The sequence below is a fragment of the Rosa chinensis genome, chromosome 2 (genome assembly GCF_002994745.2).
Source record: "Rosa chinensis cultivar Old Blush chromosome 2, RchiOBHm-V2, whole genome shotgun sequence".
Taxonomy (NCBI): Eukaryota; Viridiplantae; Streptophyta; class Magnoliopsida; order Rosales; family Rosaceae; genus Rosa; species Rosa chinensis.
The window spans coordinates 6,543,316-6,558,316 of NC_037089.1; the positions used below are offsets into that span (position 1 = coordinate 6,543,316).

At 36.0% G+C, this 15,001-nt stretch overlaps 1 protein-coding gene and 1 long non-coding RNA gene across 4 annotated transcripts; both read right to left on the reverse strand.

Annotated features, from left to right (window-relative positions):
• Positions 1–1,565: 1,565 nt before the first annotated feature.
• Positions 1,566–3,495, reverse strand: LOC112190163 (GATA transcription factor 21). Its single transcript, XM_024329583.2, has 3 exons — positions 3,041–3,495; positions 2,523–2,933; positions 1,566–2,300 (listed from the first exon to the last, which is right to left on the reverse strand). Exons 1-3 carry the CDS (start codon positions 3,269–3,271, stop codon positions 1,911–1,913), a joined length of 1,032 nt encoding a protein of 343 aa, XP_024185351.1. The 5' UTR covers positions 3,272–3,495; the 3' UTR covers positions 1,566–1,910.
• A 2,506-nt stretch (positions 3,496–6,001) lies between these two features.
• Positions 6,002–7,939, reverse strand: LOC121051942. Of its 3 annotated transcripts, none has more exons than XR_005807544.1 (3): positions 7,550–7,939; positions 7,202–7,328; positions 6,002–6,401 (listed from the first exon to the last, which is right to left on the reverse strand). It is a non-coding gene; the product is annotated as an uncharacterized LOC121051942 (long non-coding RNA). The 3 variants fall into 3 exon arrangements; XR_005807546.1 differs by having other exon boundaries at positions 6,002–6,614; XR_005807545.1 differs by having other exon boundaries at positions 6,488–7,328.
• Between the last annotated feature and the right edge of the window lie 7,062 nt (positions 7,940–15,001).

A 15,001-nucleotide genomic window follows, 5' to 3' on the forward strand; every position in this document is an offset into this window, starting at 1 on the left:
GGCCGTGCTCGTGCCGGGTCAATAACGGGCCGTGCTCGTGCCTACCCACTATAAAGTACGATTTTAAAATCTTAATTTGAACAAATAAAAATTAATTTTATTTAACTATTTAGACAATTAAAATAAATTAAGTTCTACAACGTTTTTCTTAATCTTAGCTTTTTAAAATTAGATTTCTAATAATTTTTTATATTCCACTATAAGAAAGAAAGAAAAAGAAAACTCAAAAAACAATATTATTATTGTGAGATTAATCTTTATTAATATAATGAAGATTTAGTATCTATTATTCTTTCCTTCATTCTATAGTTGTATTATTATGAGATTAGTCTTTATTAATAAACATATATTGAATATTTAGAAAAAATACTTATGTCAAAACAAGGATATAATGTTTTTTTTCATTATTTCGACAATATAAAATAAAGCATTGGTGAAATTGTCATAAGATTTTAAATGAAAATGTCTCATATTCAAATCTCATCATTGTAGTTTTTTTATATTTTTAAAAACAAAATGAATTTTTGTGTGTTGTAACGGGCCGGCCCACAATATGTCGTGCTCGGGCCTTGCCGGGCCGAGCCAATGGGCCAATATTCTTAGGCCCAGCCCGACCCGTTATTTTAACGTGCTCGAGTCGTGCCGGGTCACTAACGGGCTTGGACCGTGCCGGGCCGCTTTTAAGCTTGCTGGGCCCGTGCCGTGCTCGTGCTTAGTGGCCCGTTTGCCACCTCTACCCCAGAGAAAACTCGAAGCCGAACTCCTGAGTTTTAACTAATCTTATCCCTTTGAAGTACTTGAATGTAACTAGATAGGCTGCTGCAGGCACGTCACTGCAGCTACAGTAATACAAGTTCAGTCGCTCTCTCCTGGTACTGCTGCCATTTCAAGACTAGAAGCTAAGCTGGCTTTATTAGCTCCTCTATCAGGTTCAAATCCAGATCACAATAATGTCTGCTCAGAGACAATAAGAGTATAGCTCACAGATGTCTAGGTGACCTTTCCCACCTGCAAAAGCTGTTATCGTTTTACTCTGAATCATCACCATCATCATTGCTAGCCAGTAAGGCCTTCTGAAGCTTTTTCAGATAAAAAAAAAAAGATCGACAAAAAAAGGCTGTAAAAAGTCCAGTTGTTGCTTTCTGTTATATCGATCAAAACCCTAAAGTAGTGATATCCCTAAGAAAAAGGATCCCAACTCTCCTTATGTATCAATTTGCTCCATGGGTCTTCAAGTTTTAATGGAACTTGTACTTATATCTCTGTGTGTATGTGTGCTGGACAATCTGCACCCTTCAATAATTGTTCCCTACTCTGCACATGCAGCAGCACTATTACTGATCATGTGACTCAAATTTTGTTGCCACTCTACAGTACAAAAGTTGGCAGCTTGGCATCTTAGTTACTCATTGAGTCTAATATGAATAATTTCGCTAATGAACCAAGAACCCTAGCCAGCTAGGTTATATATATATATATATATATATATATATATATATATATATATATATATAGACACACACACACACCATTGACATTGGAAAGCAAAGAAGAAGAAGAAGACAAGCTCAAGATGAAGCGGTAGTACCAGTACTGCGTGGCAAACCTTTATATATGATGGCAAAACACCATAAAACATATATCGATGAACAAGCAGTCAACCATAATATGGTTAATAATCAACTTGTCCAAAATATTACAGAAATTTAGCTCACATAACTCCTAGGATCACAACATAGTTAAACTTTTATTTTTGTCTTTTATTGAACTTCATTCCTCACTGATTTTGTTCCTTTCTCTCACTCTCTATCTAACTTGAACTTGCTCGATCTAGTTCTAATTTAGCTAAAATAGTACTACAAAAGATAGTGGAACTGATTAGGGAAAGAATTACGGTCGAAACTCGACTCTCAACCTTGAACCAGTCCACAAGATAAGGCCATTAGCAGGATCGCAGCTTCCTTCTCGTCTTGAGGGAAAACTCGTTGAAAAGTGGTGGTGGTAGTAGTAGTAGCAGTAGTAGGAGGAGCAGCGCCTGAATTCTGATTCATGCTGCTAATTGAGAAATCTTTGTAACGAAGCTTGGTCTTCGATTTGCCTCGAGGTGAAGGGGAGGTAGTAAGTTTGTGGCACCTTTTCTTGAATGGAATAGTTTTGTTGTCTTTAAGTTTCACCTTATTCGTCTTGATCATAGATGGCGCCGCCTCCACCACCAGGGTTGTGCCGTTTGCTGCTGCCGCGGCTGCGGCCATGGCCCGCCTTGCTTTCCTTTGCCGAATTCCGCAGGCGTTACAAAGTGACTAGTAATCCAACATAATTTTATAAGTGAAATGAAAAAAGGGAAATCAATATGAATTAAAATAATTGGGATCGCAAAACTTCTCCCTTTTCAGTGAAGCTAGAAATTAAACTAACAAGATTTAACTCTAGTTTCTTTTAGAAACTTCTGAGTACGAGAAAACATTTAATAACAAGGAAGGTACACCTAGTCAGAGATGAACATAAAGAAATTAATTAGTTACCTTAGGACCTCTGGGTCCACTTCTCCACAGAGGTGTCTTGGTTGTGTTGCAATCGGAGCAAACCCTAATCGGGTTCGTGTTGTTTGAGCTGTCGGTTCCTAAAGGTGATGATGGATGCAGCTTCTGCTCTTCAAAGTTGTGTGATGATGAGAAGTTAACTCGTGCAGTACTATCATTAGTAGCAACAGTAGTATTACTGCTAATTGTTTGATCCGGGTTGGTCATCTTCCTCATGATCCTCATCTTCGAAGACATCCACTTAACCGAAATATTCTCAGCACGAGTACTTCGACTTTCATGATTTCTGTGATCATCAGCTCCATGCTTGGAAATCAGAGTACCTTTCTCACCTTCATTTCCAAGGGTCTGATCGTGATCACATGATCCGCCATACGAAACAATGTGATCAGCCTAAAAATTACAAGAAAATGATCAAGTGATTAGTAAGGGATGGACAACATAAACCTGGAAAACGAAAAGAGCTGTAATGGATTATGGATCACATGAAATAAATTCACCTCTAGTAGCTGGAATTGAAAGTTTTGCTGTTCTCTATAGTAGTGATCAGATATTGGTCCTTGGACTTGAGCTGGACTTAAGAATATGGGACTAGAAAGAGAGGAAGTAGTGGAGGAAAAAGAAGATTGAGGTTCTAGATAATTGAAGAGGTCATGGTGATGATGATCATACTGATCTTGATCATGATCATGGCTTCCAATAGTGCTGAGCTCAAGAAAAGGTGGAGCCATTGATGAGATCAGCAAAGAACAGTAGTCAATGATCTTATGAACTCCAGTAAAGATGGAAGATCAAAGCAGACATAGAAAGAGAAAAGAGAGAGATCAGAGAGAGAGGCGAAAGGGCCTAAGCAGTAGAGTAGTGAGAGGGTTTTAAAGAAGAAGGGAGGGGTTGGACTGGCAACTGGCAATTGGGGCAACAGAGAGAGAAAGACATGGCTAGAGATTTAATAATAAGACATTCACGTGACTTCTAGACAGCCAAACAAAATGAGTTAAAAAAGACAAGCCAAAAGGAGATGTGTGGAATGCTACTACACAGACCCCATATTGATCAAAACCCTATCTGCTGCCAAAACTTTCACCCCACAATCAGGCTCCCAGTTACAAAATTCATAGTGGTACACACTCGAGATTCGATTGGAGCCACACAAATTTATAGGATTACATATCCCCACACTACAAATCGTCGCTAAACCAATCATCTCAATAAATAACATACAGATTAATTTAATTGTTTTTGTAAAATCAACAGTATGTATGAACCCTAGCTTACTACCCATCCAATTAAGGCTTTCATCTTCTCCTGGGATGAAGTTTGAGTAAAAATTATAATCAACTTGACAAAATATCGATCTTCATTAGACTCAAGGTTTTCTAAATATATTAACTGTTAAAGATAAACGATTGTCTGACATAATATTAAAATCTTGTTTGCAATTAAAAAGTCACAACTTCATATATATACTTAATTCTCTACGCTGATAGGATGAAACTAGTTACATTAATTATAGTAACTTAGTTTCTGAGTTCGGTGGTTATCTAACAATTATAAGTTTGTTGCATGAGTCAATAGATTTTTGAGATATCATCAGGTATATAATATAACACATCCATAAATTGAGTACCAGAACCCTCCATTCAAGTATGGTTTCACTTACCTTAATTATAAGCAATGTATTGTTGTGATTCATATTCATATTGTGGCAATACAACATATATACGTACTTTTTCTTTTTTTTTGAGAACAGACATATATACGTACTACATTGTTAAAAGAAAATAACTATAGTATTATTGTGTGGGATATATTTCTATAACTCAACAGTGATAAGAGATGACGTGCATTAATTAAGGAGGGATAGACTACCACCAACTAGCGATGGATGGGACTCCCGATCAGGATGTGTTTATCTTACTCTATAGTTTCTTTGTATTATGATACTTAAAACGAACTTATTCGATGATCGTTAGCTCATCGGGCAGATCTAAGAGTTTAGGGTTTATGTAATAATTGCATATATGGAGATGAAGTATGTCCTTCTCAATCCTCACCTTAGTATTGCCAAAAGGCAATGAATGCTTTTGCAGGCAAGGGACCAAACCCCTCCCCACACCTCAACCATATATATCCTACTCAGTACTGATCCTACTTCAATATCTCATTTTTGAAACGGCGCAGTAAACTTAGGTAGCCAGTAGAGCAAACTACACTAGGGTTTTGATTGAGTTGCCTAGTAAATACATGGATGACCACCCAGCCTGCTCGCCAGTTTGGAACTTTGCTATGGTTATAGACTTATAATTACCTTTTACCTTTAATTTCCTTAGTCAACCCTAAGCAGCTCATGTGAATGATCAAACAGCTTGCTAGCTAGTAATCCCGGTTGCTCTGTTCATGCAAAGCAATTATTCAACCTCTCTGTGCACATAAGTATATTTTCTCTTCTGCGCACAAACACATGTTTTTGCATATACACCAACATCAATCCTTCTGCAATTATTCATTCAACAGGTATTATATATAGTTCAACATGTAATTAATTGCCCCGGTACTCTAGCTAACAGCATCCTGATCGATTATATATGGTGAGGTATTTAAAGATGCATTAAAATGATTATCGATCGATTACTGTTAGTTTCGATTTTGATGTTGAAGCTCTATCAATTAATTTTGGAGAAAAACTTGGATAGTTCCGTTTTTCGGGTGTTAACAGCCGGTTTTGCGTTCCTATCTCTCTTATAACGGCAAATAGTCTCATTCGTTAAACTGTGAAGTTAAAAAGGTAGGCCCTCCCGCCTCCGTGCATTAAGCCATTAATAATTGTATGCTCATGTTTTTCCCCCGGGCAGCTGCTCCAAATCTCTGTCATATTTACGTACGTATAACAACCTGCTGCGTTTCACTAAGTTGGAAAGAGATCTTTCAGCGTTGTCGATAGGTAGGGAAACCACGAAGACAAAAGAAAAGAGAAATACAAGTTATTTATTTGTACGTATACTGTATTACTGTTATTCATGTTACATCTTCAGTCACACCTCTATGTGTCGTTTATCTTGTTCCTTAATTTGTTATGTTAGTCTAAAGTCTATACATCGAGAAATAATGTTACTATGTAGATAGTTTTGCTTGAGCACGACTTTATATATGGATATACTTGGAGTAAGAAATGCATGCCATCAATTTATCAACAAAAAAAGAACTGTATGTATGTAGTGGTTGGACTATCAAGATCTACGTACTGTTGTACAATAACATGCCAAAAGCAAGGGAGAGGATACACACACAAAAAAAAAAAACAAACAAACAAACAAATAGTATATGTCCTGCTTAAAAATTTGGAAACTCTTTTTTAGTGGTAGTATCTTATATTTTTTGTAAGAGTTCCTTTTTGTAAATAGAAAATTAAAGGAATTTTCAATTACCGATAATTTCTCTATAATAGAAACTCACATGCGTGGTCCAATTTGAATCTTAGACTCAAATTCCTGCAAACAAAATATGTACGTGTACACGTATGCTTAAACTATAAATTATTATATAAGAGTTTTACAAAATTAAAATATAGGCATTTGTATATCTATCAATCTTCTCTTAATCAGTTTATAAGGGTTATTTCATCAAATATATTGACCTACGAACATCAATGTGAAACTCAAGAAGTCAATATTAATTGGATCAATTCATCTTACCAATTAATCATATGGATAAAGTCTCCCTTTCCAATCAACCCTATATCGATGGGCAGTAGCATTAACTCAAGTAACATGTAGAGAATCTTTGTTTTGTTAGGTACGTGTGAACTGCATCTAGCCACCTACTATCTGAATTAATAGTTCAGCCGAAACATATTCATTATTCCTGTAAAGGCAATCAGAACAAATCAAACAAAGAAAAGGAAAATACATATAGGAGTTTCTAGTCAGTCAGATCGAGTATGATAATACCATATATCACCAAATCGAATGGATCAAACTTGGATCAGAGCTCAGAAGCACATAATATTTTATGATCACGAGGCAAGCTACGTATGCAGTTTATGGTTCACTCCTGTACATGTTGGCCCCGTTGAGGCTGCAACACGTTGATTGGGACTTTTGTCAAGAAAATTATCTTTTGTCCTTTGGCACAAATATAGTGTGCGTCCAAATTTGTGTAGTTTTCATATTACTGTGCCTCAGTATTTGAGGGACCATGATATATATCAGCATGCATGAGGTCCATGACTACCATATATTGACATTTGGATCATATAATATCATATATACAAGACAGTTTTTCTTCGATAGCAAAGGCCCCAACCTCACTCTCTGCAGATCTCGATCTCTTGCCCTAGCTAGATACGTTATGGGCGATATGTACACAGTGGCGGTACCAGGGTCCAAGACTTGTTTATGCTAATTTGAAGTACACTAATTTTTTTTTTTTTTTTTAGGTGGAATCATGTTTGATTGTTCGGTCCAAATTGAGAATCTTTCAGTAGGTTTTTACCCCCGATTGTTCTACTCTTACTTCACTTGCAGACAATCAGTACATAATTGTATTGGCCTTCAAAATATGGGAAAATTTATGTTTCCCCTCCTAATTCATCTTGATTCTAGTTCCTACTTACCAATTCCAAAGATTGTACATATATACTCCTTTCAAGAAAAGTCACTAACCTTGCTATGAGCTTTAAACCAGGACTCTCGGTCGAATTGAAGATTATCAGGATTCACGGAGTCGCCATAAAAGAAATTGGGAACCATCACGAAAAATCCAGCTGCAGCAACTTTATCCGCAGGTTTCCTTTTTCAAAAGACAATGTGAAGTAATAAGTAATGAATACAGTGCATTACTGAACTCAAAGTTGTATGGTAAACTTGGAATAAGACCCCAACTGACCATCTTGATACCAAATTTCTCAAAACGAACATACTTGCAACATTCAAACATATACCTTATTCTCAGATTTCCAAAGAAAAATTGACCATTTATTGATTACTAGAGTAGAGAAAAAGAAGGCATACCATTGAATAAGAAAAAGGACGGACGAATCACAATGTAGAATTGAAGAAAAGATAACCGTACCTTAGACCAAAGAAAAGAAATCAACAACAAACCCATTTAACCCATTAAACCAATCAAGAGGCTTAGCTAAAAAGAAAAGAAAGACCTTTTGGTTTTGGAGCAACTCAGAAAACAAAGCAAGCTTGGATGGGGAAAGCTAGAGAAGATGACTGCAAGTCTGCAATGAAAATCCATACAGGAAGAAGACCTCAACTCAATATCACGAAGAGAAGAACTGCCTGCATCTCATCAACCTGCTGGCTGCTGTGCGACCAAGAGGCGACTAGGCGAGGCCGAGAGGGAGGTTGCAGACAAGTTGTTGTTTTTTTTTCTTTTTTTTTCTTTGGGCTAAAGGTAGATATATATATATATATATATATATATATATATTTATATTTATATACTTAGGGGTTTTTGGCCCAAAATATTGTCTAGACTTGAGCCCATATAGCCTTCTATTTGGTTCCACCCCTGTATGTACACACATAAATATATGATATTATATATATATATATATATATATATATATATATGATCTCCAAATGCCAAATTAGATATCATTTCTAATTAAAAAATAATAATAATAAAAAGAACACGTACCTCCTGATCAACTTGCAATGCCTATCAATGATTTAAACTTCACGTCTTTTAGGTTTTTTATTTTCAATATTATTTTTATACAAAATCAACTAAACCGGAAACATAAGTTTCCAAACAAATGTAGTTTATTAGATGAAAATGATGATTTAAGTTACCTGGTAAGTGAGTGACCAACTATTTTTGATATGATGGGTATTTTACAAACTCTTAAGAATAACTTAAAATATGAACGGCGCGCGCGCGTGTGTAGGGAGGATCAAGAGATGACGTCCTTAAACTCTTAAAGTGAAGATGTTTTTATTTTTAGGATGTATTTTAATAATCACAACCACTCATTCTTTAGTTACCTACACACATATGAATCCTACAAAAAATTAGCCATGCCAAATGTTAGGATTATGAGTGTTAGTTAGTTAATTAGTGTTAGTTAGTTAATTAGGGTTAATTAGTTAATTAGTTGGGTTAATTAGGTACTAATTCTGTTATCAGTTTGCATGAGCTGTCTTCATGTGAGCTATAGATAGTATACACATGTCAATCATCTGTGGTCTTTCAGCTACTATATATAGTTCTACTGTACCTATCTTCATAATCGTTGGAATAGATCACCTTCTTCATTTTACATTTCTCTCTCTAGCTTAGCTTTGCTTCTGTAGCTTTCACCAAATCGAAAAACGTTTAATCATTTGATTAAAACAATGTTCGTTTTAATTTTATCTAATAGATTACATTTGTTTACACAATTTTGAATGATAAAATGATTATGGATTTGGTTGATTTTTTGTAGACATCATTATTGCCTAGGAATCTAAAGGATCAACGGTTAAGATCATTGAATTAGGTCACATACTTGTATAAAATAATAAAAATCATCAAATTCTTAAAGTAAAGAGATCCTCTCTAGAACAGGGCTCTATATATATATATATATATATATATATATATATATATATTAACCGATGAGATGAGAGGTTCATCTCTATTTATTTGATAACAGGTAGGTAAATAACGTAATGAGGAAACATAAAAAATGTAGAAAAAGAGATAGCTAGCTAGCACTCTTTTGAGAAGATTATCTAGCTCCTAGCCCATTTCTCTGTATCCCCATCGGTCCTACCCTGAGGTGCTGCCGTGGTCCATAGTTACACCTGTAAATGGACCGGATTTTGATCCGCATCCGTCCGGATTTGTGGTTACTGAACAGGTTTGGATTGAAAATTTGATTTGTTGATTCGTTAATAATCCGGACCCATTAATCCGTTTATTTAACGGATCAAACACAGATTTAAGTTGATCCGATCCATCAATGATCTGGTCCGTTTTTATGATAATTAAATATTATTTTTGTATTAATAAAATATTATTTTCCAAAACATTAACTATAAAATATTAAGAATACTTATTACTTTTAAATATAAAATAAGGAATATAAAATATTTTATAATATTTAATGAATGTTATGATAAAAGTTTAATATTATTATGAAAATTCAAAAATATTCGTTATTATAAACGAATCGGATTAGCGGATCGGGTATTCGTTAATCCAGCGGATACAGATATATATGGATTGAGCTATCAACGATCCACGGGGTTAATGGATTGGGTCGAATTGAAAAATTTTTTATAAATAAAAGGTTTCGGATTTAGGTCGATCCGCTTCAAATTCGGTCCATTTATAGGTCTATCCATGGTATGTCGGCATGATCACCTACACATGATCAATTTTTTTTTCCCTGTTTAAACAGAATTGAAATTCAAACTCATTCACCAAGTGTAAAAGTGAAAGCTTTGGTACGTATTAAACTATGGCATAATCCAAAGCAGAGCTTGCATGTCCTTGTCAACCAAATTTTTGAAGGGTACTGTGGTGTAATAATTCTTTTTTTAAATCGAAGACAACCATATTACATATGTACTTCAAAGTCCAGACCACGGCTTGCAGATATGTAGTGAATCATCTGTGTTGTGCCTTTAGGTCAAAGTTATATAGGTTGGCTTATTTCTTCTGTAGGGGGTATGTCACATATTCTATATTAACCCAAAATAGAAGGTTGAAGAAAATGATGAGCAAAATCAATCAACTTTTACTTACCACAAATATGCATACATACATACATACATATATACACACATATATATATATACATATATATATATATATATATATATATAACTAAGTTAATTTATCGACTCAATCCAATTCTTTTCAAGAATTGTAAATCAGTCCAACTATTAATTTTTTTGGTTAACTAAATTTTTTTTTTTTGAAGTAAATGTTCATTACATTAGATGACCAGCCAAAAAGCCAAAATCTACAGACAATTAATGATAGAAAAACAATCTCCTATCTAAGCACTGAAACTCATTATAAGTCAAGTTCAGCCCACTATTGAAGCGAACCCATAAATAAAGAACAGCTTTGTGTCTTTTGAGGAAAAAATCATCTTCTAGTCCTCCATCCGCCAGGCACTCAATTGTGGTATGAAAAGAAAGTTACTTCCCAGCAAACAAATAGGAGTCAATTTCTCATCTATAAGCCACTTCCTCCAGTCCAACACAAGATAATTACCAATTCCGTAGAACCATAATCTGAATTATGACTGGCACTTTAAAGACCTTAAAAAAGCCTAAACAATCCAAGTAGGTCAAATTCTCAGGTCAGCCCCACCCGACGCCCTAAGTAATGAATGAGGGTGGCAAGAGCCCCTCCTTGGCAGCCCATAATTTAGACCTAGGTTTAGAGCCCAACAACCCAAGTTTGAGCCAAGGCCTAAAAGCCCAAGCCCAAACCCAAGCTAACCAGACAGTAGCCCTAGCCCTCAGTAGCTAAGCTGCCGCTGCCACCATCCCTTCCGGCGGCTGACTGCCACCGAGCCTGATCATGGTAGATTCAAGCCACAAACCAAACACCATCTCCTAGTATCTGCACAAACAGCCCGGTGTTGGGTCATAATTCATATACATATTTGTGTCATAAAACATGGAAATTACTTGTTCTAAAGTCCAATTTAATGTTTACTAATATTTGTAGAAAATCTTGACAAGAGGAGAAAAAAGTGAAATTTCGGCAAATTTTTCGTGCATCACCACTTTTGGCAGCATAAGTGGCGGCGCACCACCATGACACCACCACTCATGGTGGTGCCATGTATTTTCAAGCCATATTCAAGGAGGAGAAAAGAGGATGAGTACCATAACATCTATTTCATTACATCCATTCACCATCATTCTATCTAACCAAATTCCAAACCTTTTGGTTCTAATTCAACCAAACACTCTCTATTACCCAAAAGTCCACTATCATCATCACGTTAATATCTATCATGTTTTAGGCTTAATCATCATCCCTCACTCATCATTTCCTACTCTAATCTACACCATCACTCCCATACTTTTTTCCCTTATTTTTGGGATCTATTACCACTCTCATACTCCACCTCTTTGCGTAATTTAAAAACCTAGCTGCTATCTTGACTTTTCAACACCATTTTCACATCCCTCTCCATCTATTTAAGCACCAATTCTTCACAAGAAAGAGACATCACCCATACCACCCCATTACATCTTCTTTCTCTCTATCTCCACCACAAAACCTCCATCTCCACCTCCCAAAATCCAAACTCATATTATCCATACTACTCTATCTCCTCCATCACCACTACCATTTCTCATCCTCTACCTCCATTAACACCACCACTACTACATCATTTCTCCACTCTCTTTTCTGTCATCATTTTCTCCATCTACTCCACCTATTCATACAATACATAATACAAGCTTCACTATCTTTCATCATCAAATCTTTAAGAGCAAGAAGGAGAGGGAATCACCACCACCACCATCACCACCAAGATGTGAGCTTGGGGACCATCCGACATACCACTAAGCCAACTTTATCCCTTTTACTCTAGATTATATTTTGGTGTTTAATTTGATTATGAAGTTAGTATATGTAATTATGGGTGAGTAGTACTTTGTTGGGGCTAGGGTTGAAAGCCCTTGCCAAACTTGTATGAATTGATGTTTTAATTTACATTTGAGGCTATTTGTGATTTTCATCTTCATATGCTAATTCAAGAAGTGAATGCATTCATTCAAACTTAACTACTTTGAATGTGTTGTGTTTGTCATCTCATGAGAAAATGTTTAGGGAGTAGTTAACCTTGAGTATTGATATCATCCTCTATGTGCATGTGAAGGTTGTGAAATCATCTAGATCTAAGATTAGTTTGCTTGCATGATTATCTAAACTCAAACCTTTATGCATGTAGGAACAATGAATTGAGACTTAACCGGTAATAGGATTTATTCTTAGGTAGTTAATTCTAGATTTATCCGGTTGGAATTGATAACATTAAAGGAGTTTAAGTTTTTGTAGTCTTATGTGGATGCAAAGAGGGTAATTGGGAAACTAGAATAGCAGCACTTGTATTTGAACTTTAATACTTGCAAGGGAGGTTAGTGGTAGACAATCCAACTCCTAACTTCATCAATTATATTACTAGTTTAGTTTAGAGTAGTTTTGTTTACATTTGAGCATTTATTTTAAGTTGGTTCACCACTCTATCCAACAAACAATTTCACTACCACCACAATGCACATACTCACCATGAGCCTAAATTTCCTTGTAAATTTAGGTTTGTGATTGTACATTTGCATATTCTAGCTCTCCTTAGGTTAACACCCTAGCTAGTGAAAAGAATCTAATTCTCGTAGGTTCGATAACCTTTCTTAAATTCCTATACTATTACTTGTACCCCTTATACTTTAGGGTGGCTATTTGGCTAACACCAGACACCGACTAAACTGAGCTCGAAACTTCAATCAGAGGCGGCAAGTCACCAAAGAGTGCAGAGCACTACCGCTCGTGCTCCAAGCCCAGGCAAAAACTAGAGATCGGGAGAATCTGATCCCCTCCAACGCCGATTGATCAAGTACCCAAATCCAATTCCGCCCACCACCGAACACGCTTTTCCCGAAAGAAAAACCAGAGCAGAAACGTCGTCTTAATCCTCCGGCGAAATTCTCCCATCGTTGGAGTCGGTAAGCACAACGGATCCGGCAGGAATGCGGCGTCACTGCTAGACTCGAAACTCGAGTTTTTGCTTTTTGTTGGTCAACTATTTGTTGTGTAGGTTGTAGGCAAATATAGTCTGTTAGATAATGGTGAAACGATAAATTTTTATTTTTATCAAAGTGAAACGATAAATATGGTAATTAGATGGCTAAATAATTTTTAATTCAACATTTATTTTTTAATCCTAACTATTCTTGTAGGATATAAAATATGGATGATTCTAGTCAAATGAGGAGGTTTTTATATTAATACATAGGTAGGTAGGTAGATAGATAGATAGATAGATAGATATTGATAAAGAGAGGGGGGAGGTTGTTCTAATATGTAACCAATCAAGTAAAAGCTTAAAATGTAGTGTGGGAGTCATCCTCTAAGTTTTTTCATCATACAAGTAAAACCGATAACTAAATTGAACCTACCTACATCATAGGAGAGTCTATCAAAAGCACGATGGCGTAATCGAAACTGTGCCTTGTCTACGATTGGCCCAAGAATGTTGAGGGTAGTGTTGTGTAGTGACACCACTAACTAAATTGAACCTACCTACATCACAAAAAACTTGATCATCATTCATAAGTTTTATATCTTCTATGGAATTGTGGTATATGGAGTTTGGCTCACATCTAGGAAATTTCGAAGCCAAAATAGACATTGATGGATGACAACCCACAAAAGAGAGCCTCGTCTTTGGTGTTGTTTGCCCTGATCTGCTTTGAGCTGAATCTATCATATCTTTCCTCAAACACCAACTTGTAAACCCCGAATGTGTTCTTTAGCCATTGTCACTCATGAGTCTTCAAACATGCCATAAGTCTCCGTTCATTTTTTTTTTTGAAGGGTCTGGAACCTAACCTAACTAGAAAACTCAGCCCTACGCTTGAATATCATTAATAAAATAAGGATGATTGTACATCAAGGGGGAGATATAACCTTCACCTCATAGAATGCATGCCGGATAATCACATGACCCTCATCTAACCAATAATCATCTAAATAAAATAAACTAGTAAGATGTGTCAATCTATGGGCAGCATAGTTTGCTTTCACGATAAATAGGTTGTATCTAAATAGAAGAAATATCGCTCATATAAGCTTTACAATCTGCCAAGATGTAACCTACCTGAATGTAAGTCTCCGTTCATTGATTTGAGAAGATATGCCTAAACACAACAACTTTTCTGGCGCAACAAATTGTGGCACTGAATCAGGGTCGTTAGCATCGAACGATAGAATATCTCCGGCACCCTGAACAACTTGGTCCTTATAATTAAAATGTTGCATCAGTCAACTATTTACTCTTAATCTTATGCATCTCCAATTTGTTTGTCCACCTTTAATGGCTGAAACCTGGTAACCACATAATTGTCAGAATTTAAAACTGGGTCAATAGACAGGACAACCTTCATGACATATGGCGAAGCGCAATTAAAGAAAGGGAGACGAATGACCTCTTCTTAAACCATTTCAGTCTCTAACACAAGCTAGTTCAATAGTTTTGATCACCGTCATTATCTCTGCCGCAACTGAGCTAAGAATGTCTAAATTAGAGACAAAAGCACCGAGAACAACACCTAATTTATAATCCCGGAAAATGACACCAATACCACCACAACTAATTGATTCATGCTTCCTAGCTCCATTAAAATTAATCTTGATACCTAGGGTTTTAATCAAGTAATTATTATGTTTGGTCCGGTGCTTTAAGGGGCGCGTTGTATATATAATAGAGCTCA